The following is a 23,803-nucleotide window of genomic DNA, read 5'->3' on the forward strand; positions in this document are numbered from 1 at the left end:
GACTATCGTTGTCGGTCGCTGACACTTGTCGGCCGATCCAAATGGGGGTCGCGGCGCCAGTGACCCTTTGTTCTACCAGAATCCTCTCCTTTAAAATACCTAAACCCAGCTGGGGGGTAATTGTGTGGCACTCCAGCCTCTCCAGCGTGTTTCTCCAACATTCAAATGTCAAACGGACATTTGAAGTCAAGCCCCGATGAGACTGACCCACACTTTCCCTCCCTTTTCCTCCCAGTTTTCTGTGTGATTGGATTAATTATGTGTCACTCACTTTGCCAGAGGTCAGCAAACACACGTTCCCGGTCATAAGTCATCAATCTCTGCGACCATGGAGATGAAAAGTCAAGCATGTCAGCCGGGGAGGGATCAGCCCATTGATTTCAGGGCCGACCCAATCTCACCGCCGCTCGCCGCCGAGAACTGAAATTACCCCCGTGGCCTACAGCGTTACAGCTCACATCGGGGGGGAGCAATAAAAGAACGGCATTCATTCTGATCAAATGAGGGAGAATATGCATGAAAACAAAGACTACGGCTGCACTCCAAGAACATTTGTGATCTTTTACGTCACCTACGGCTCTGTGCAGAACTTTACTAAATTACGGCCTGAAGCGCATCTTCAAGCAGCACTGGATGTGAGGTAGTTGGGGGAGGAGGGGGTAATTATTTGATGGTGGAGGAGATAAAGCTAAGGTAGCAATATCTGTTGCAAAAACCCAACAGAAGGCTGGGACAGCCGGAGCGCCCCCCACCACAAACACCCGGCCGGACCGGAGCTGACTCCTCCACTCTCCCCTAAATGGCTAATCTCTCTTGGATCTCACCCCTAATTGGTTAACAGTCTCTGCAGGCCGAGTTGAAGTGGAGCTATTTAAGGCTCCACCATGAAACAGCAACACTTTCATGTTGGCAATAACAGGCAACAATTATATTACCAGATTCCAAACTGAGCCTCTATCTGCCCACTAATCACAACCGGAGCCCATCTGTTGTGCTGCCTTCTTTTGAAACGACTGTTTATTTGATAACTGGATACCAATTAACCGCTAAATAGACCGCAATTAGGCGTCATTTCTATTAGAGTCAGCGGAAAGAAGGAGAAAAACAAGATGTGCGTTTTATATTTGAAACAAACTGTGCAAAGACACCAGCATCAGTATCTCTGGCTCTGAGGCGCGCCCCCGCGGCCTCGCGCACGTGCATCGATTCAACCATGAGTGCGCGGGTGCGCGCGCTCTCTCTCTCTCTCCTCTCTGTCGCGCACATTCAGTCTCTCGCGCACGCGCACATGCGCGCACACTTTCCCTTAGCTGTGCTTTTGTGTTTTGTCAGAATTAATGAGAAAAGTTCCCCTGCCCTAGGGGTAATTAGTGTCCTTGGAGTTAAATAAGCTAATACTTAGACACCTCTGGCACAAGCAATTATGTTTGTGTATTGAATAATTGATTCAAAGAGGGGGGAAGGGCTGCTAATCAGATCTGAGCATAATGAATTGATTTAATTAACAGGGGAATCCGCGGCTCTGTGGAAGCTGCGCGCATTTCTCCCTCCGCTGCAGAGGCGAGCGGCACGCACCGCGAGAGAGGAGGGCGGCGTGAGTCCGGCTCCCAGCAGTTGTCAGATCCGCGATTGGATTTTGTTTGAACACAGTTTCCGTTCGGGAGCAAATGAGAGCGAGGAGGAGAGAACATTTAACCGAGAGGAGAGCTCATCCGTTCGCACCGGGCGTCCGATCCCACCGATCCCTGCGCGCTCCGCTCCACGCAGCCGACGGTAGACTCTTCTAACGCGGGTTCTCATTGTTTTGCTTTTTTTTTTCCTTCTGATTCGCATGGAATTCACCGGGAGCCCGCTGCGTTTGATCCCCGCTTATTCGCGTTTCAGTCCAGCGCGGACAGACGGAGCTCGCCGCCACATTTCGCGTGTGAATTACTATTATTCTGATTATTGATAGGAGGGGGGGGGAGAAGAGAGGTGGGGAGGAAGGAAAACGTGCAGACGACAGTTCCTCTCCGGTGTGACTGATCGAGGTTTATTCCGGTTCAACGCGCGTTTCCAGAGCGACTCCGGTTCCGTCACACCGAGCGGTGAGAGCCTGCTGGAGCCGAGGACGGACCGCCCGGGGAAGGACTCCCCGTTCCTCAGGACGATGGTGCTGGACAAGGAAGAGGGTGAGTGAGCGTCTCCAGCCTGGGGGGGGGGGGGGGTCCACTACTGACATTTTCCACAGCCAGCATGTCCTGTATCCCGCGACCTGCGCACCAGCTGCCGCCGCTCGATGTTGGCTCCTTTTTTTTCCTTTTTTTTTTTACCCCCCCCCCTCCCCGTCATTCACGGTCAAGGCAGGAAAACCTGAACGCGAGGGCTGCTTTTTTATTATTCCTGCACCGTGAAGTTGGGTTGACACCTCCCAGCCCCGGAAGAGTTGCTCATTTTGGATTTCTAGTCTTTTTTTTCTGAGGCGTCTTGACGCGCGGAGTTCGAGGCTACCCCGCAGACGCCGCGGTGTGTGTGTGTGTGCGTGTGTGCGTGTGTGTGTGTGTGTGCTTCCTCTAGTCTCCCCCTAGTCTTCCTCTTGTTTTCCTCTAGTCTCCCCCTAGTCTTCCTCTTGTTTTCCTCTAGTCTTCCCCTTGTCTTCCTCTTGTTTTCCTCTAGTCTTCCCCCACTCTTCTTGTCTTCCCCTTGTCTTCCTCTCGTCTTCCTTTAGTCTTCCTCTTGTCTTCCTTTAGTCTTCCTCTTGTCTTCCTTTAGTCTTCCTCTTGTCTTCCTTTAGTCTTCCTCTTGTCTTCCTCTTGCTCTAAGTGCTTTTCTGCGTCTGAAGTTGTCGCGGCAGCCTGTGCCATCACGGCGGGATGGGAGATGACAGCAGAGTGCTTTTAACTTAATTGCAAATTATGGATAGCTCCGCGCGCACCGCTCGCGCACTTTCCATACCAAATAGGCCTCCTTGCGTTACTTATCTATTCCAATGTATTTAGGTTAATGGCTGAGGCAATCTAATTAATTTAAATTTAAATGAAAGTCTCCTCTAATGACGTCCCATTTTGGATTAAACTGATGTAGAGATGTGGGGTGTCTTTATCACTCTGAGATCTAAATTGTGCACACACACACACACACACACACACACCTTTTTTTTTTTAAAGAGTATTTTAAGGGTTGTTCTGCCGGTAATGCGGACCACCTGCTGACACACACAATGCCAACCTCCATTAACCTGCTTAACCTGTATACTTTATTCCTCAAAGTATAGTCTAGCTTTTGCACAAATGTGTTTTTCCTCCTTCTAAAAGCGGCGGTTGCATTCGTAAGCCATCATTTCTGTTTGAAATGGATATTCCGCAGGTCTCAGCAGAGCCTCCTTCCACTTAAAACCAATGAAAGGAAAGCAGCAGAGACATAAATTGCTCTGTCTGGTGTGTATCCATGTTGTGCAGCTAAATGTACCTTAATTAACTCAACTGTAAATTGTCTCCGTTTGGATGTGTGTGTCCAGCTAAAAGTTCTCCGTATGATTCATGATTCAGATTGCTTTTAACAGTTATTGGCTAAGCAATATGGTAAATGTACAAGGTGATGCAAATAGCATTAGTGGGAAAGGATGCACAGGAGCATGTAATGCAGTCAATACTACATTAACTACTGATGCCCAATTACAGAAGCAGGGAGAGTGGCTTTTAGGAGCATTAGGACTTGCAGAAAAGCTGAGATCACCTGCTGCTCATTGCCTAAAAGCTTCACCCTTTATCTGCTGGTTCCCCAGCAGCAGCAGCTCCGTTCGGGCCGCTGTCAGCGTCGCTGCTCGTCTGTTTCAGTGTTTATCGGCTCCAACTTACAGGCTTGTCAATGCGGAGCTACTCGTCTAATGCATCCACTTAGGGACACCCAAGTAAATGTGTGTGTTTACGCAGAGAGAGAGAGAGAGGAGGCGTGGGCTGGCGTTTTTGGTGGCCACATGGGTGTGTGTGTGTGTGTGATTACTGTCTGTTTCTCTTGATTGATGGGCTGTAATGCCTGTGTGTGTGTGCGGTGCTTAAGCGTTCATATTTTAGTCGTCTACAAAACAGATCATCAGTGCGTCTGGTCTCTTGTTCAAAGTCTGCGATCCCAGTTGGCAAAGCAGCCTCGCAGTAACGCCGCCGCTTGTTTGGCAGGCTGGTTTTGAAGTCTGGAGGCTCTTTGAGAAGTCTGCAACTAGTCGTGCCAAATTGTGCAACAAAAGCAGACTTTTGTTGCACGGAAACGGCTCGTCTGTTAGCTTTAGCTCAGCGGAAGGGGCCTGTGAGGATTCAAAAAGTCTGAGAAACGAGGATCAAAAAGGGGAAAGAGGTGCATGTTGGGAGCACCGGCTAAGCTAACGGTGCAGGCTATCTGCTGCACATGGCGCCGCCTTGACGTGACCTCACCCACAGGTCGTAGCGACACGTGAAGAACCCGACGTGGTTTTCAGGTTTGTACCAGCAGACGAGGCGAGCCGGTCGTCACCGTGGAGGAGATGTTGTTGCTGCTTCCTTCACGCCTCGGCTGAAGACAAATCCCCCCGCCGCTGATAAACGTCTGCTTACCTTAGCTTGTTAATTTACGACCCTGTTATCATCCTCTCCGGTGAAATTTGTACATTCATAAAGCACGCGATTGAAAAGCAATCCTTCGGATGAACGCGGACTCGCGATCTGTCGGCCGCTGTAATAAAACTTCAGCTTCAGGCTCCTATTTTTATTTTGAAATAATAAGAATTGCTTCGTTCTTTGCCGGTGTTACCATGGTAATACTGTCTTGTAGGGATGTTATATTGATTTAGAAAGTGGACAGTAATATTTCTTTTCTGTTATTTGGTTTCCACGGGTTGATTTCTAATTTCCAGCTGGGAGATTACTTTTATGTGTTCTTTAAAGTCTTTCCACTTTTCCAAAGGAATGCAATTTGCTCTCCTGTATTTGCTATTTTCTCAACTTATTGGTTTGCTCTCACTTCCAAATGAAACTTTCCCATTTTCAAATATTGAAATGATGTCTGGTTGCTAAGCTCAGGGCCCCGAACCAAATTAGAAACACATTGGTCATTTGATAAGGCGCTGCCATTTTTTAAATCGTTGTTTAAAAAACGGCACCAGCACACAATTATTTTTTATTTTTATGAATGGCATCAACACCTTACAGCATGAATCTGCCCTGATGCAGACGCGTTAATTACCTGCTCTATTTAACTCCCCCCACCCCACCCCTCAGTGCTTTCATCATTCATTTTTCCGTTGCTAAACTAAAGAAACCGCACATACACCAGCTGTAAGTTTAATTCCCCTCTAATCAGACAATTTTCACCCCGTCACCCCCAAAACCTCCAGATCCCGATCTGCCCCGAACCGTTTCATCTGCGATTGCTCCAGATACGGATCATATTCCGTAATTATTTCATTGGAATCCAGAGGTGGGGGGGGGGCTGGTTAGCGAGCGCGTCCACCTGCCTTCTGATGTGAATGGCTGCTCTCATCAGCGCGGCGCGCTAACTCAATTATGCACTCTTCAGCTGTAAGTGCTTCCCTCTTATTACTGCCAGAGGCCACACACGACCAATGTTATCGCAAAAAAAGATCCCGCTCCCAGCATGCATCATGGGAAGGGAGGGGGGGGGTGTGTGTGTGCTCCTCTTCCTCACGTCTTCAGCTTTTATTTAACGTTAAAGAATTTCTGGAGTTCTGTGTGAGATGGTGAAGGTTGCGGCGCCGTTATCGGTTAAAGGTAACAATAAGAGCCGCCGTTGCTAACGCTAGCTTGACAACCTTGCGGAAACTCACAAATATGCCGACAACTTCAGATGAGGCGTTAGTTTTAAACGCGTTACCTTGGAACAAACTGAATGTCTTTTTTTTTGCAGGTGAGGCTTCTAAAATGTCCTCACTTGGAAATAAATGTGAATAATCTCTAAAGATGCATGACTCGACTTTCACAATGATTTCCCGCCATTCGCCGCTGCACGCCGTTCGATATTCAACCTGTTGAAACGGATCTTGCTGACACGCCGACGCCTCATCGCTTTGGTTTTTTTTTATTCCATCAACTTATTTATTCACCTGTTTACCTTTGTCTGCGCTCTGTTCCGACTTGTTTGCCGTTCTGACGCCCCCTCCCCCCCCTTCAAACACCCCTCTCTCCTCTGCAGAAAATAATTCATCCTTGATTCCATCTCCGTCTGTAAATACGTCGAGAGGAATCGGAATGTGGTGCGGTATCCTCGCTGCGAGCCGACGTCAGAACAATAAACTCACCCGACGCCGTCTGTGAAGGAAAAACTCGTTTGCCTACAAAAACACGTCACCTGTTACATCCCATAAGAAAATTTACTTTTTTTACAGTAAAGTCTCAATACTTTACGTATTTAAATAACACAAAGTCTCCATATTGCAGACTTAACGGCAGCAGGAATGATATTTTTGAAAGGGTTTTCACCTGAGGAGAAATATTTTCTGTTTATTTGATGACCAGAATCCATAATTCACCTGTCAGGTGGACGTCAGCTCATAATTACCCCCCCCCTTTCTCGTGTTCTCAAAGATAATCCATTAGCATGCGCTCATTCTTCCGCTTCTTTTTTTAGTCCCTCCTGAAATATATTTTTAAAATGAAATGCAGAGCGGGACGTGAACCCGTGTCCATATGCATGTGTGATATTTAAAGCATCGGTGCGTTCATGCAACAGCTGTAGATTTACAGTCAGATGCTGTTAAACTTTTAATGGATTCCTTGTTTTGTTTTTTAAATTTAGATTTTTAAAGCGAAGAACTAAACCACCGTCGCTATAAAGGCTCTACACGACCTCAGTCCTAAGATAATTATATATCAGCTATTGATCAACATGTTTTCAATACTGCAGGATAACCTCCAGCTCATTTGTCTGTTGTTGTAATGAACAGTCTGACCTCTAGGGGCCGCTAACGGGGCTTCTGATGTTGAATCAGAGCTTTAAGTGGAGGCTGGGAATGTGGGTGGGGCATAGTCTGGGGTCGTCCACCTGGTGATGTCATCGACTGTGATGTCATGACAGCTGGTTTCCTGCGTTCATCTGTCTTTACTAGCACGAGAAGAGTCACCGGTATATTTCTGTAAATTGACCCCAGAGTGACGAATCGACGAAGATGTTTGGATGACATCACAGCAGACTTACGACATCACAGCAGACGCCTCTTGTTAAATCAACGCAGGAAAATCCTGTTAGCGTTGTCGCTAACGCTACGAGGCGTCTGCCTTTTGGAGGAAATCATCCAACCTGGGGGTAGATCTGGAAAAACTTCCTCCGCCCTAACAAAGATGTGTGTTTTGCTTTTTAAATCAGGTTTTATTGATCCTGCATGAACTCCCCACCTGATGGATTAACCACAATACTGAAAGGCATGATGGGATACGTGCTGAATACTCAGTCGTTTCTTGTTTCTTTGATGGCCTTGTTGGAGTTGAGGCGAGTGTTGGTGACATCTTCATCTTCATCTTCGTCAACTTTTCTCTTTCCCACACACACACACTTACACACACAACCATTTTCTCAATAAATGAGGGATGGATTTGACGGACGGAGCTCAACGTGATCGAAGTCGGGGTTTTAAACTGATATTTGTGGGCGGAGTCACGCTGTCGGTGCTCGTCAGTCGTTTTTTGGTGATGATTCTGGACCACAGATTCCAGCCGTTCTGTTTCCACACGTCCGTCCTGACCTTTACCTTACCGTCGTCGGGAAGAAACCAAATGCCACGTGCGTCTCTGTGGGTCAAACATGACGTGGTTAAAGCGTCCTGAGATCTGAGGTCTGATCTTCAGCAGAGGAATAAAGCAGGAGAGACACTTTAGTTTTGGTGTTATTTTAATGGGATGTTGCTGTAAACAGAAGCCTGAGGCTCCTCCTCCTGAAAGAACTAATCTCTCATTGGATGACCTTCACTAAATCAAATCAAGCAGCTAATTAAAACCTGTGATTCAGGGGGTGTCCCCCCCCCCTTAAAGCTAATGGATTAGCTGTTGATTATTGGCGTTCATGATTTAATCAGTGATGATTAACGGCAGCAACAGAAACACCGATTGGAACCAGACCCCAAAATAGTGCCGCAAGTGAGAAACGGTGGCGCTCCGGGAGGGGGGGGGGGGGTTCTCGCTTTAGAATCCTAGCATCGCGGCTAATCCTCATGAAGACCTCTTGCCCCCGGGTGCACCCAGCCAACCTCCCTCATTATTTACCTCATCAGGTGTGGGAGCTGAAAGACATTAAAGGCCAGTGCTGCCAAATAAGTGCCCCCCCCCCCACCCCACCCCCCCATGGAGAATTTGCATTATTCAAGATTAGAGAGCCTCACACGGCGTGGTGGTGTGGTGTTCCCCCTTCCCCTCTATTTTCGGCACACGAGGACCTGAATGGCACACCTGTCTCCTGGCATATCCTTTGAAATCAGAAGTGTGCAGTAATAGCTGGCGGGGGGTGTGTGTGTGTGTGTGTGTGGGGGGGTTCATCACTTCCTGACCTCATGAGTGACACAAACTTTAGACGACTGCATTTGTTCCTCTCCAAATGAATTTTTAATGCCGACTAAAAGTGTTTGTGTGTCGTTCTGTTCCGGGGTGACAGGTCTAATGGTGGGATCTGTTATTTTTCCAATTTAATTTTTATTTTTGCCAGGAGTCTTGGGTTTTGTAGACCAGGTGGATCACGTAGCTTCAGGAGGAGGATCGATGGCAAAGTTGGGGATAAAGAATAAAACCGAACTGTTTGATTGGCGTTTGATTCCCTTTGCATCCTCTTTCTAGTCGCATACAGGTTCTAGGAGTACAGTATTACCCTTCAAATATAAAAAAAGTTTTAAAACGGGCCGTTCATTGAAGGTGCGCCTTATAGTCCAGTGCATTTTATAATCCAGGGCGCCTTATAGTGCAGAAAATACTGCCTTTGTGCTAACCTCGCACTATAAAACCATCGCCGTTATTTGCCTTTTTCCCTTCTCCCCATTCATCTTCATCTCCGTCACTCATATTTCCTTACTCCTTTGCCCCCACCCCCCCCACCCCCACCTCCGGCTTACCTTTGCAGAGCTCTAATCTCCTCCTGCGCCATCGGAAACAAGTCTCCTCCTGTAATAATTTGGAAAGTCTGCCAGTTTCGTGTCTTTTTTAAAAAAGCAGCGATGAATTTAATTAGAAAGCTGTTGCATATCTCTGTGATACATTTCTTTTAATTAACCCCATGTGAATAAATTAAAAATAATAGGGGGCTGAAAAGTGTGGAAAAAACACCCTAATGAAGTTTTGCGTTAATTGGGACGGGGGCTGCTGCCAAACCGCAGCGAGCAGTGAACACGGGAGCGAACAATGGCGTCTGTACGCCTCAGAAAGGCCCAGAGCCTCGATGCTGACTTCAAGTGTAAGAAATGCCCCTCTGACGTGATGGAAACGAGCGTGGGGCTGGGGGAGAAAAGGCAGTCCTGTTCCAGGCTCTGCTGAGACTCCCCACGCCGCGCTTGAAGCCCGGCCAGCGTTCCTGCTGCCTGATGCAGCCGCTCGTTTGGAGCGGATCAGCAGTAATTATGGTGCAGAAAGTGGCTGCCGACCAGGGGGGGTCAGGACACTTGTAACATGTGAAAAGAGCAATTATTCTAGGAGACAAACCCCCCCCTTATCCTGGGCAGTGCCAGGGTCAACGGGAGGGACGGGGGCTCCGTTTCACCGGGGCTTATTAGCTGCAAAGTTGGAGAAAGTGCATCTTGTTAATGAATCTGCCCCCCCCCCCCTCCAGCGCTCCTCTTACCGGGGGTGTTAATTATGTCATAATCATAGCATGCACACAGTCCCAGAAGCCGCCTCACAGACCCCAGCATTCATACACATCCTCCTGGAAACATAGAGCCGCACAGATGCCCCTCACCAACCGAGACACAGTCAGCGTGAAATGTAATATTGACTCGGGCCTTGTTTAAGTGTGTGTGTGTGTGTGTGTGTGTGTGTGTGTGTGTGTGTGTGTGTGCCCCCATGCATATCTTTTTTTTTGTGCCTGGCGTATGTTTCTGCTAAGCGTCCCAACATGAATCAGTTCTTCGTTCTGCTCGTCGCTCTCGATGCTCTCATCATCTGTTTGGCGTGTCCCAGCTGACGTTATTACCCCGTGTCCTGGAAGGGGTTTACTTGTTTTGCCCCGGCGGTGGAGAAACGTCTACGGGCTCACGCTGAATGAAAGGAGCTGATTCACGTAACGACGGGGGGGGGCGTCTGCATGAGACCCCCGTTAACCCTGGTGACGGACGCCTCCGCCTGAGGACCAGTTTTATTTGGGATCGCTATGGTTACGACCTTTAACCCGGCGGTCGACAAATAAGAGCCAATCAGAACGGATTTTTGAGTTTCTGCTGCATTTCATCATAATATAATCAACCCGTTTAAAGAGTCCCTGTAAACGTCAGCTGATGCCCCCCCGGGGGCTAACAGTCTCTTATTTGCTGCAGCTGGGGAGTTGGAATTATGGGGGGGGGGGGCCTAAAGAGGAGGCCCACCCACGGCCCCGACTTCCACCTTCTTTTTAAAAGCCCCCCCCCCCTCCCCATGTGTCAGGAAGGCTGAGTGATTCCCATCAAGACACTTTACCTCCCAGTGAACCGGCAAAGTCTGGCTCGCACCGGGGGGGCGGCTTTTAATTGATCAAGAGATATTAAAAATAACACTCAATCTGGCGTGAACGTCCCGCCGCTGTGGGGGGGGGGGGCGCATTGGAGACCAGCTGCTGCAGGGGTGTCCTTTTTAAAAAAATAATTTTAATGCACTTTAAACTAGAACAGTGTTTCCCGATCGATCCGACGTTTCCGGTTTCGGATTCTAGAATTCTAAATCGTCCAAAAAGAAATCATTTTATTATAGATTTATAGATGTTTTACATCGATGTGGAAGCGACCGACACCCCTCCATGTGTGACGCAGCATTAGCTGAACACACAAGGAAAACCTTGCGTGTGTGTGTGTGTGTGTGTGTGTCGTTGCAACAATGGCGACATTTCAGCGATAATGACGAATGGAACAAATATGGAACGAATTGCTTATTTTCTTTCTTTTTCAAACACTCTCAGCCCGTTTCAGAAATGCACGTTTAATGATAATAATTGTGTTTCTCTAATATCACAGATTTTGCTGAGTGCCCCCGACGCCGTCGTTTCTCTTAAAACCTTGAATATATCAAAAGAAGCAAAGCAGAATGATGGGATTTTTCTTTTTTTTTTATGTGATAGTTGTAAAGATGGAAGTCCAAATGGGGTAACATAGAATTGGATGCTATCTCTATAATGGAAAATGCTCTGACAGACTACTTAGACTGAGAAAAACTAACTCCATATTCTCCTCAGATAGAATCTTAAAGGAAGTGGATGGATTGAAGGAGGAGACACGACAGGCCTTCACACAAACACTAATGACAAATTAAATTCCTTCTCAGGAAGAATATTCGGCGGGGCCAGATCCGTCTCTCTTCTGGGGAGTAAAATGCATCGGTTGTTGGATGAATCAGGACGTGAGGCTGTGGTGACACAGAACGACGCTGAAGGTCAGCAGCACTTGTCTCTGTTAAATGGATCGGATTAAGTGGAGGCTGCTGCTTCCTTTCATAATGCAGCTTTTCTTTTCGGGGAGGGTTCTGTTCTACCGGCGGTTCCACATCGCGCCGCGAGTGGTGACAGGTGCACGAAAATGTCTGGTGGTATTAAGGGAATTGAAAAGACATTCACTTTACACACTTTTTTTTTCTTCCTTTTCCTCTAGTCGCTGTTCTTTGTTGAGGAGATTTGAGCGAGAGGCTGGAAGATATCAAAACCGTGTTTGTTGCTCACGCTCGGCGTCGCTTCAGTGTGCGTTTTTGGGCCTAATCGGGACAGGTGTGCGAGGGAACGGAGAACGTTTTCTCCGAAGGTTTTCTGCAGCGTGAGCATCCCGTCCAGGGGTTGTGGCGACTCGGCGTTGGGTTAAGTGTTGTCCTTTTCATACGCGGTGTAAAACACACGCCTGATGCGTTCTAAGGAGTATGTGGCAGGTGGTGGTCTCCAACGGTTTGCAGTAGTTCTCCTGGAGGTGGAGGAACGACCTTTTAGTATAATTAGTTCTTATTCAAAGCAAAGAATCTGGGCAGAATTACTAATTAGATGTCATAAAAGGAAAATTAAAGATTTTTGTGATCCCAGGGAGGATTGCAGCAACTTCCTTTTAGCTTTGCACCAGCTCATAGTGCGTACGTGCACACACACACACACACACACACACAGGGATCTTCTATCTCCTCATTAAGGCTGTTTTTAGTTCAGTAGTCTGTCAGGCGAGCGCTGCTGGCGTACCTGCAGAGACTCCCCTAACAAGCCGTGAAATGCAGGTAGAGGCGTCTGCCCTCCGCCGCCGCCGCTTCAATCCGAAGCTTTTTAACTTCATTTACACCCAACATTGGTATTTATAGCAGGTTTTGTGATCCTAATGCGCCAGCTTCAAGGGGCCCGTTTGGTGCTGGGGGGGTGGAGGGCAGGCGGAACACTAATTGATGGCTCCCAACGCCGGCGCCGAACCAATAAGTCTCTCCTTTCCACTTCTGATAAAGAAATAAGACTCTTCGACACCAGCGGAGCACTTACTGACATCCAAGCTGAAGCCATAAATTTGACTAACAAGCTCTCCTGTTTCCTTCACCTCTTTTTAAAAGGGGGGGGGGTGCTAATTGCGTGACATTCATGGCGTTATTAATATGCCGGCGCGAGAAATTGACGGGCAAATCTGGACCCAATCAGGTCATTTGTCTGGCAGAGAGAACGCGGGGGAAAGCGCCCCCTTGTGGTGTCTCATCGCTTTAACATTAACGTTAAATATACAGTAATCCCTTGTTACTCGTGGTTAATGCGTTCCAGGAACAAACACGCGATTAACGAATCCCACAATAGAACGACAAACTATTATTATTTACGGTTATTTAAACGTTTTTTTAAATTTTTTTAAAATTTAGTATACTAAAGTAATCCCCGAAATTAAAGGAAATTAAAACCACCTTCTATCTGTATTACCTTTAAAACACTCTGATAGACTGTTTAAAAGACTTTTGTGACTCACGGAACGTAGCGCACTTCCTGATGCTGTCAGCCAATAGAATGAGAGTCTGGTATCACATGACTGGTGACCAAAAATCAACGATGAGGTGAAGCCATGAGCGTTAATGTGTGAATGTATATATAAAAAACCCGGATTGACATTTCGTCTAAAAACCTGGCGTAACGCGTCTTTTGAAATGGGTTTGTATAAAAAAGGCCGCCCCCCCACCGTGAAGAGTGTCCTGTCCGTTTTTTTTTTTTTTTTTCTGAGACGTAAGAGAATGTGTTGTGAGAGTGGGGGGGGGGGGCGGTGGCGTCCACTGTGTTCTTTTAGCTGGATCAATAGCTCAGTGTGTGTGAGAGTGTCTCAGAGCTGTTGTCTTGTGCTTTCAGCTGTGGCAGACCTGTTAGTGCTGGGGGGGCGGCTGAACACCCCTGCTTTGGTACCGCCGCCGGCCTGAGGGGGGCTTTTAGTCGGGACACAAATGTCAAGCACACATAGACTATTAGTGTTTAGTGCAGTTCTTAAAGGGACTTTATTTGTCCTTTAGGGGGGGCTGAGAGGCGTGTTTAAACCGGGCTGCCTGACAGCGGGGCAATTTGCTAGTTTGGTAACTTAGACTCGGTCGTCACACACACACACCCACACACACACACACACACACACACACACATGAGTACAGATGAGTGTAAAAGGAAGGCTGTAACACCCAGTGTGTGTTTGCGGTTGTGTGTGTGTGTGTGTGTGTGTGTGTGTGTGTGTGTGTGTGTGTGTGTGTGAATACATGGAGTGTATGATAAAAGGCACTTAGGCCATAACGTGTCTCGCTGGGGTCTGGTAGCGTTTGTGTGGTCGGAGGCTTTTTAAAAGGTTAACGTTAATCTATACCCAACAAACCCCAGGGGGGGCTTTTACAGGTCCAGCCAATGGGCTCTGATGAAATGGGGGGTAACTAACGCGCCGCCGCGCCGTAAACAATGCCGGCGACGCGCGGAACCCACTGCCAGCTATCGTGTTAACTCTTGTATTACAGCGTGTTGTTGGTGGAAACAGGAAGTGGGGGTTTCGCGGTGTCATGTGACCCGTGTTCCTATCTACATGGAAGACTCCTTTAATGCATATGAAGCAGGCGAACGGCGCCGCGGCTGCCGGCCCCCGGCGCCCGGAGGAGCAGCCGGCTTATCAAACACCAACACGAAAAGTCACCCGTGTTCCCGGGCCGTAAATCACGCGTGTTGTGTGACCTTATCGCCACAGGTGTGCCGATGCTCTCCGTCCAGCCCAAAGGGAAACAGAAGGGGTGTGCCGGCTGCAACCGCAAGATTAAAGACCGCTACCTGCTCAAGGCCCTGGACAAGTACTGGCACGAGGACTGTCTCAAGTGTGCCTGCTGCGACTGCCGCCTGGGGGAGGTGGGCTCCACCCTCTACACCAAAGCCAACCTCATCCTGTGTCGCAGGGACTACCTGAGGCAAGACACACACACACACACACACACACACACACACACGCACAAAATCATCTTCAAGATTCCAAAGTGTCGAATTTGTCTCCTGTGTTAACATTTTAAATATCCTACTTCGTGATTAATTATTGTCCGAACATCAAAACTTCGTGTCGTCGTCAAACGAGGGAAATGTCAGAAGACTGTCGGACTTCCTGTTTCAAACTGAAACTTGCATTGGATTAATGTTGTCACCTCTTACCTGTGTAGGTTCGTGAGGGGTATGGGTGGGTGGAGCCTATCCCCGCCTCCCGCCTCTTTTTGGGGCAGGAGGCGGGGTACACCCTGGACAAGTCGCCAGGTCACCACTCGGTAACATAGGTCACTTCAGAACCCACGCCGACACGTCAAGACATGGACCAGTCTTACCCAGGACTGTAAGACTATCAACTTCCTGTCGACCATTTCCTGTGTTTAGCTCCACCTCCTTATCTTTTGAGTTTATTTCCAACAGTCTGTTTGTCTCCGCCTCCGTCCTTCTTGTTGGTGATCACGTGATCACCAGGACTTCCGTCCCGCGTTGAACGCAACCAGAAACCTCCAGGCGGAATTGTTGCCTCATCCGAGTCTCAGACCCCCCCCCACCGCCCCCACCCTCTCAGATGCCCCCGCCATCTGCTTGTCAAATTAAACATGACCGTTTCCTGGGCATGAAGTCTTGTACCAGAGAGAAGACACCATCTTTTCCTGGAGGGAATCCTCTTTTGGGGGGGGGGGGTGCCAGCATGTACCTTCACTCCTATGGACGCTTCAAATTCATTTCTACCCCCCAGGTCCGTGTCCACTCATGACTCAAGAAAAAATATCAGGAGATCCCGTCTTTGAGGGTCGTAACGCGACGGGACCTGATGGAGCTGGTTTCACGTCGCTTCATCAGATACTCCTCTGACCTGGAAGAGCTGGAGAGACGTTACGTGGAGATGGGCCATTACCATCCATCAGTCCCCCCCCACCAACGTTAATGCTTTTAAGATACAGTGAGAGGGCCGCCAAGACCTCCTGCTGTCCCCAGGGGGGGCAGATGGTGCAGATGAGGTAATAATAAATGGGCAAATGACCAAGAAAAGGCAAAAATGATGAAGCTCAGAGTTGCACTTGGTGAAATACATCTGGTGAAGGGACAGCTACCCCCCCCCACCCCACTCCCAACCATCCTACCCCCCCATGAGCAATAAAGGCCTCTCTGGCACCGGGGAGCGAAATGGGTTTCTCACACATTAGACTAGTTAAGATGTAGAGGTCAAGAACGGAGTTAGGATGACTAAAAATAAAAGGGGGGGGATGAGGATGGGGGGGTTGTGGGGAGGGGGGCGGGGGGCTGGAGGACTTTCTGTGCTTCTGTTGTCCTGGATTGCCTCATGAAATCCATCCCATCGCTTGCTCTTCATCCTGCGACAAACGCAGCACATTAATGGTTGGAGATGAATTCTGTTACGGAACAAATTAAAAACCCCTCCTGGCGTATGGAGGGGGCAGTTTGAGGATCAGAGCGGGGCTATTCTCCATCCAGACACGCTTTTGCTCTGCTTTCACTTTCCGTGTGTGTTGTGAACTGAAAGCTGTCCTCCTCTGCAGTGATGGAATTAAATGTGTGTGTGTGTGTGTGTGTGTGTGTGATTATCCTCAACGCTCTTCATTAAAACCGGCGGGTGGATCAAACGGACTCTGGTTGTTTCCCAGGTTTGGAACGCGGCCATGTTCACATTAATTATTATAGGAGCTCCATCTGTGGCTGTCCTTCATTGGCATTAGTGACTTACTGAATGCGCTCACGCTTTCTCCAGGAGTCTTACCCTCCGACGTGCGAGGGCCGGAACACACGCCCGTGAAGCGCCAAACTCCAAAAAAGTCGGGGTTCCTAACGTCCCTGAAATGTGCACAGCATCATCAGGACGGTGTGTTTTTGGTTATTTACCCCTCACCAGCGATGGACAGTAGATAAATTCGGCGTTTGTCCCGTCTGTCCGACTCCGCCGGAGGGTCGACGGCGTGGATCATCAGGACTCCCGACGCTTGAAATAATTTAATCTTGTGTTTCATATATCAGAGGTTTTAATAGACATCCACTTATCAAAATGGGGTATTAATTAACGGTAAGAGGAAAACGTTTCAAGATAATGAATATTATGAATTATCCACAAAAACGGTGAAATAGCAGTGGGGAGATAATGGCTCCATCTGGATGTGACTGCGTTTTCAATCCGTCCTCTTCCTCCACCACAGGAGGTAAAACAATCGCTCGTGGAGATAAATCTGAGAAGAAACGGTTTAAACTCAAAAAGAGGCTCGACTCTCGGAGGGTCGGACACGCGTCGCCTGCATTAACAGCTTCCCTTTTAATGAAATCTGACAAACCCTCGTGTCGACTGGGAGCATCAAAGAGCTCCGATTACAGGTAGAAACTTCAAGAACCACAGCCCAATCTGAGGAGGCGATCGGGGGGGTGGGGGGGTGCTCTGTACAGGATCTCTATTTTGGTTTGACGTTGGTAGAGAAGCAGGTAGAAAGAAGCGAGGAGGGTCTCCTGTTCTCTGAAGACTCGTTGTAATAACTCAATAACAGAGGAAGCTTCTTAACACTCACACTATCATACTCTGCTCCCAACGGCCGCCGTCGAAGCACAAAATGTTACCCGAGAAGCAAAAACCGCGGATGTTCTCGTAACGCGACCACGATGAGTTTTAAAGTCGTCAACGAGCAGCCGGAAACGATGGGGTGTGATTGGGTGGGTCAGAACTTTAAAACGTGTCTGCTACTCGAGTAAATAGCCTCGTTTGATCAAAATTACGTGTTCAAAAGGATAAGTTTGTTAATTTTTTTTTTCTCAAAAAGACGAGGGACACGAGTCTGGATTTATTCACACGCTGACGGCAAACTTGAAAAAAATCAGTCGTACAATTTTAGCTCCAGCTTAGCTTCACACAACTAAGAAAGTAACTCATGAGAGAACACACAGAGACATGATTCAAACTACACAATCAATAGCGTGTCACTGATAATCAATTGCTTATAATCACAATTTTGATTTTTGAATTTAATGTGTAGTTTAATTTTAAGTTGAGCTCAGCTAAGCTATCCCAATCCTTTACTGGTCCCAAAAACAATTGTAACTGTAACATAGAAGAAACGTAAATCCAGTAATAATAAACTAAATAAAAAGTGTTTAATAAAGGGTCAGTTTAAAGTTTGGGTGTGTCTAAAATGATATAAAAAGTTTATACAACATAAGCAGGCGTGTTGTCATGACATTTTATTATTACACTAAAGGTTCACTTCTCACCACAGACATCGTTTCTATAAATGAACACTTAAATCAGATAATTAGCCAACTTTCAGTTTATACGTTGTTATTTTTATTACTATTAGACGTCAGAATGTCTCAAATTATGGGGAACAAACCAGTTCCCTCATATGTCTCTAATCTATATATAGAATATATAGATTATACAGATTATATATCTATATGTAGGGTTTGTGCTACATACAACCCTGAATTTTACACTTGCTTTTCCTTTTTTCTCCCACTTTACTTATTTTCTGAGGATATCACCATGGTTACAAGATAGTTTTCTGCATTGATCATTTATAAACTTCTTATTGGCTCCATTTTAAGCTCCGCCTGTCGTGATGGGAGGAACATCTATTTAGCTCTTTAAATGTGCACACTGCTAGCCGTTGCTAGCTGGAGCGCTAACCATTCACAAGTTTGTCTACTTCAATGTCCGCTTCAAGAGTAGGACAACTGAGCGCTGAGACAGACACAAACTTTTCTGTGCGTTCAGAAGCTGCATCGGTTTCACGTCTTCCTGTACGTGTTTGTGAAAACGAGGCGTTATCTCCTCACCTTTCTTTACATTTTCCTCTCTGTCGTGTTTTGTGAGATATTCATTGCTTAATATTCGCGGCTTCGCCTTGGTCGTTCCTCGTGAGACTGAGACGGAGGTTCAGCTTCGCTTTGAGCCTTCAGATGAGGAACAGGACGGCGTGAAGAGTTCTCTCACGATAGAATCTGCTCTCAGCACAAGGAGCCAATTAAACCGGGTGTTGTTGTCCAATCAGAACGCAGACGCGTTGGCTGTTAGTTCAACATCGAGGGTTTTCTTACTCCGACATTTTTGTTTTTCGGTACCAAATATCTAAATCGGAGGAAAAGGAGGTTTTTATCATTTCACTTTCAATCCTCACGTTAGAGAATCTTTCTGTAAAGCGTTGATAAAAAATAAACTAATTAGAGCGTCTAATGATCAGGTTTCAGTCATGAGTGTTAATTCCACCGCCGTCGTCCCCGAGGCGCTCGTAAAGCTGCGACATGTTTACGCCTCATTTACGGGTGGGGGGGTGATGGTGGTGGTGGGGTTTGCAAAAGTGACTCACAAATACAGCAACATCTGAAAAATCCTGCAGCAAACTCATCTGACTCATTTACATGTCTCTGCCGTCTTATTTCCTCCAATCAGGAGGCAGAATGAATGACTCCTCCCTCACCCCCAACACCATGATGGGTTTAGGGGTTTCCTGTGTGGGAATATTATGTTATCTGGCTTTAACTTTTTCATCTCCATCATCTGATAAGTTAAAAAATAAATAAATAATGAAATCATTTTTATTATTATTAATAAAAATATATACTATTAATATTTACTAATAATCAAAATCCCTGACATGTTTTCCAGTCAGTGAAGGCTGCTAGCGTTAGCAACGAGCTAATCTGTGTGAAGCGAGCGCCACGTCCAGAGCCCAGTAGGGCGTAATGAGGTGTGTGTGTGTGTGTGTGTGTGTGTGTGTGTGTGACTGTAAGTGACCACTCTTATAATCGTGGTCCCCAGAGGAACAGGAAATGACATCACTGAGGGCTCTGCAGTGTCATTTGGACATAAACGGCGCTCACTATGATGCTTAGAGCAGAAGGAAGTAATCATACCTGTAGGACGCCGCCCCCTCTATAACGCCCCCACCTGCAGCTCAGCGTCCCGCCACGCCACCCCACCCCACACCCCCCCACGTCCAATTATAAATGGTCAATGCAAAGCGCCCGGCGGACACGGACGCATAGGAATGAGCCTCAGATCGATGGATCCTCAGGGTGAATCATGGCTGAGCTGGGTGGGTGTGGGGTGGGGGGGGGCGCAAAACTCCTTCACATGGAAATAAGATGCTTTTTAACTGTAGAGTCTGTTTTTAAAAAGATAGTCTCATTTTAGTCCAGACTCCATTTCAGACGTCTGCTTTTATTGATCACTTCGGGCGATCACAAGCACAGGTTTGGTTTTGGGGGGCAGCGCTTTCCTCTGGGGGGGTTAAATGCTTAACAAAAAGAGAAAACTTAAGCATTCATTCAATTCGTCGCTTACGGAACACAGGAAGTGGGCGTCGCCACGATCGTGTGGAAACCCGGCGTCTGAAGCGCCGATGCTTCTGTTTCTGGATCAATAGTGGATGTGAGTTTTCTGTTTGTAAAAGGAATGTTTTTAAAGACCCGTGTGGTGGTGGTGGGGGGGTTATTGTGTTGTGGAGTGCCTGGTGGGGGGGGGCAGATGTCTGCCGCATGAGAACATGTATTAACAGACAGTAGCCTGTAAGTGTGAATCCCTCTCATGGTACATAACAGCCTTTCTCCATGTGTTTCTGGGGTGGGGGGTGGGGGGGCGGGGGCACCGGGCCCCTCATTAGCAGCAGGCCTGCTGGATGGGGGCTTTCTTTAACAAGGTGAAAGCCACTGAATGGGAGCAGCATAAATGAGGCAGAATATCAACACTGTGACTTCTGTCCGAGTCCCACAAGTTTGGGGTGGGAGGGGGGTTGAAAGGGAAGTGGGGGGGGGGGTTGTTCAACATACTGTTGAATTGGCAATCTGCTGTTGCCTTATCCCTTCTTGCAAAGCTGTGAAACAGCCCTTATCCCGAGAAATATCTGCACTCCGGAATCTTCAAATTAAACATGGGAGCAGGCGCTCGGAAAATGAAAATGTAAATGGGACTGGGAGACGCGTTCGAGGCTCCCGCTTATTTCTTTTCCTTTGGCTTTGAGCAGACAGGAGATCTACACCAGCACCCCTTCGCTCTGTTTGTGAACTTTATCACTCGGTTTCTATCTAATAAGCCAAAACAAGCAGCGGTGAGATTTGAGCCCCACTTCTGCTCGCCGCCAAACGTTTAGTTACCTGTTGGAGGCTCCGCCTCCGTTGTTTGTCTCCGGATCGTCTGTGGGCGAAGGCAGGAAGATGGAAGTGGAATTATTCTCATTACTTGTGTAAGAGCGTGCGAGAGATGAAAACTTTATCAGTTCAAACGCTTCAGATTTGTGTTCATTGCTTTTGTAATGTGCAGGAAAAAAAGGGGGGGGGGGGGAATTCTTTGAGGAAGGAGATTAAAACCATGTGATCATTTTAATTAGATCATTAGCTGAGAATTAAGATCCATGTTTGTGACTCTCATTAGCGCCGAAAAAGATTGAATGCATTACATTCCAAACGTTCATTTCTGCCCCCCCTTTTTTTGTTTTTTTTGTCTTCTCACTGCAGCATTTTTCTGCCCCGGTTCGTTTTGTCTGCTCTTTTATTGCACCGAGGTGAAGGCAGGAGGGGCTAATCTCTGCGCTCTTGTGTTTTCAGGCTCTTCGGGACGACGGGGAACTGTGCAGCCTGCAGTAAACTGATCCCAGCCTTTGAAATGGTGATGAGAGCCAGAGATAATGTTTACCATTTGGACTGTTTCGCCTGTCAGCTTTGTAACCAGAGGTAAGCGTATGGATCAACCGCACCATATCACCTCTAAAAACACACACACACACACACACACACGGAGAATTAGAAGATGTTCAGGTTTTATTACAAAAATAACGATGGTTCCGTAGGAATGAAGGTTTGTTTCCTGTGATGTCAGCTGTTTGTCCACATGTGAGGCTAAGCTAGGTGAAGCTAACGCGGTGTGGGTGTGTGTCTCCATCCTAAAATCGATCACGTGATCCACCTTGAAGGTGACTAACTCAAATATTGCTTTTTTCCCCATTAATATCCAGTCAGTGAAGGCACCACCCTGGGGGCGGGGCGTCCTTAGCGTTGCCTGTCGGAGATGTTGACCCCGTTCCTCCACACAGCAGAGCCCATTAACCCTCTGCAGGCCGCGTTCAGTTACCATAGTGAACACCTGCTGGAAGAGAATCATGACTGCAGTCTCCTCTTAGCTGGCAGACAGGAAGTCAGGTCTTATCTGGCACGCCGTCGCCACGGCTGTTGATCCATCCGGCTCGTCACCGCAGCCGAGCGACGCTCGGTTTTATTCTTATCTCCGCTCGCCACTTTGTCACACAAACAAATAAACGGCGTGGAGGAGAACGTCAGGAGGGCGAGGCGCAATGTTGTGTTTCCTCCTCCAGTTGACTTGGAGATGTTGGGGGGGAGGGGAGGGGGGCGTGCGCTGGCGTGCTAACGGCTAACACACACAGCGGTTTGCTTGGAAAGTGCTGCGAGAACTTTTTCGTGCTATAAGGCGCACTGGATTATAAGGCTCACCTTCACTGACCTATTTTAAATCTTTTTCACATATAAAGCACACAGAATTTCTGAACTTCAGGACCCGTCGGTCGGTCCAATAACGTCTCGCCGCTATTTCCTGTTTTTTCTCCTTTTTAACACGAGGTTTGCTTCTCTTCGTGTTCCACAGGTTTTGTGTGGGAGACAAGTTTTTCCTAAAGAACAACATGATTTTGTGTCAAATGGACTATGAGGAGGGCCAGCTGAACGGCAGCTTCGAGGCGCAGGTTCAATAGTCGGAGCTTCACCAATCGGCTCCACGCGGGATGGATGGATGTTCTGCTGCACTTGGAAAGAGACAAGCGTCCGTCTGCTTGCCTGCAATACTTTTTAAGACCCCTTTATCGGTCCCTAAGGACTCTATTGTAAATGTACAACTTTTTGCCCCTCCCACACCCCCCCAACACTGAGCAGTTACACATTTTGATGTACAGTTGTGCCTGCTAAGCTGAGCACTGTATTGCTTGTAAGTTTTGTGAAGTTTGTTTCCGGTTTGCTTTTTGTTTTTTCTTTTAGAAATGGTCCATTGGAGGGAATGTACAGTCAGTTTTCTCTGTATATATAAACTGGAACATTTATTTTATGAAATGTAATGCAATTTTATTACTAGTGTGAATTAAAGATTCTTAAATGTTCATAAGTGAGTTTTTGTCTCTCGTACCAATCTGGATGATTAAAATGTAATCATCCAGAAAACCTGCAATGCTGTTCAATTATATTTTTTTCTTTTTTAAGTTCCTCGAAACAATATGCCGTTAAAAAGAAAAAAAGTTTTATTATATTTTACAGAGTTCTGATGGACTGTTTAAAATGAGCTTAATTTTATTTGGAATAAAAAGAGTGCTTCTCCAGAACTGTGTTGTTGTGAAGGTGAGTGAAGCCGAGCTGCTTCACTAATTACCATCTGATTACGGGGATGAATTGGCTCTGAAATGAAATGCAACAGCAAATAAATTGGAAAATAAATGCTCATCCAGTTTGAACTCATTCAGACTCGTCAGCGACAGAGGTGCGGCGCTGGATTAAAACCAGTGCCCCCAGTAGACCTAATGGAGCTGTGTGACGCTGCTGAGTTGATTTACACCAAGAGCCAAGAATATAAATCTGCTGGAGCCATCAAATACTCAAGACGATCCTTCACGCCGCTGATTTTGCTTATTGCATCAAGTGCTCATTTTATTTTGACACTCGTTACTCCAAATGACAAAAAGGGGATTATTTCCTGCGCGTAACTCTACGCCGATGACAAACTGTTGTTTAAATAAAGGAGGCAGCTTCTAGGAACGTCAAAATATTCCTAACCTTTTAAGAGAATTAAGTTTAATTCGTATGGTGCAATTAAAAAAAAACGGCTTTCTGCTAATTATCCTGGTTTTGGGTCATAATCTTTATTATACATCTACATTTATCAGTCATTACCTAACAATTATCAATACGTGGTCAATCCTCAGTTATCTAATGAAAGATGTGGGGGGGGGGGACATTTTCAGAGCCTGAATTCAAAACTCAGACTTTCTGTTTGTAGTTGATGCAGCAGAATAAAGAGAAATTCATCACAGGAAAAAAAGTGAAGGACAAAATTACTAAAACATTTAAATGATCGTTAGAGAAGTCTCTGATTCATTTTCAATCAATTCAGTTCAATTCTTTTCATTTTCAAACCTCCTGAGGCTTAAATTAATTCCGATGTTAAACT

General features: G+C 46.9%; 1 protein-coding gene across 2 annotated transcripts; it reads left to right on the forward strand.

Annotated features, from left to right (window-relative positions):
* Positions 1-1,558: 1,558 nt before the first annotated feature.
* lmo1 (LIM domain only 1) lies at positions 1,559-22,955 on the forward strand. 2 transcript variants are annotated; one of them, XM_068315294.1, is made up of 5 exons: positions 1,559-2,171; positions 11,448-11,555; positions 14,330-14,543; positions 21,187-21,312; positions 22,238-22,955. In XM_068315294.1, the coding sequence occupies exons 1-5, from the start codon at positions 2,150-2,152 to the stop codon at positions 22,341-22,343; spliced, it is 576 nt and encodes a 191-aa protein (XP_068171395.1). In that variant the 5' UTR covers positions 1,559-2,149; the 3' UTR covers positions 22,344-22,955. The 2 variants fall into 2 exon arrangements, with proteins under 2 accessions (XP_068171395.1, XP_068171404.1); XM_068315303.1 differs by lacking the exon at positions 11,448-11,555.
* Positions 22,956-23,803: the final 848 nt, after the last annotated feature.

Source organism: Antennarius striatus, chromosome 1 (assembly GCF_040054535.1).
Source record: "Antennarius striatus isolate MH-2024 chromosome 1, ASM4005453v1, whole genome shotgun sequence".
Lineage (NCBI taxonomy): Eukaryota > Metazoa > Chordata > Actinopteri > Lophiiformes > Antennariidae > Antennarius > Antennarius striatus.

What these genes read in the sequence shown, in the direction of transcription:
- lmo1 (XM_068315294.1), top strand. Translation starts at nt 2,150, where the DNA reads ATGGTGCTGGACAAGGAAGAGG. An exon ending in GGTGCTGGACAAGGAAGAGG is followed by an intron (nt 2,172 to 11,447) that starts GTGAGTGAGCGT and finishes ATTCCTTCTCAG; the next exon opens with GAAGAATATTCGGCGGGGCC. An exon ending in GACACAGAACGACGCTGAAG is followed by an intron (nt 11,556 to 14,329) that starts GTCAGCAGCACT and finishes TTATCGCCACAG; the next exon opens with GTGTGCCGATGCTCTCCGTC.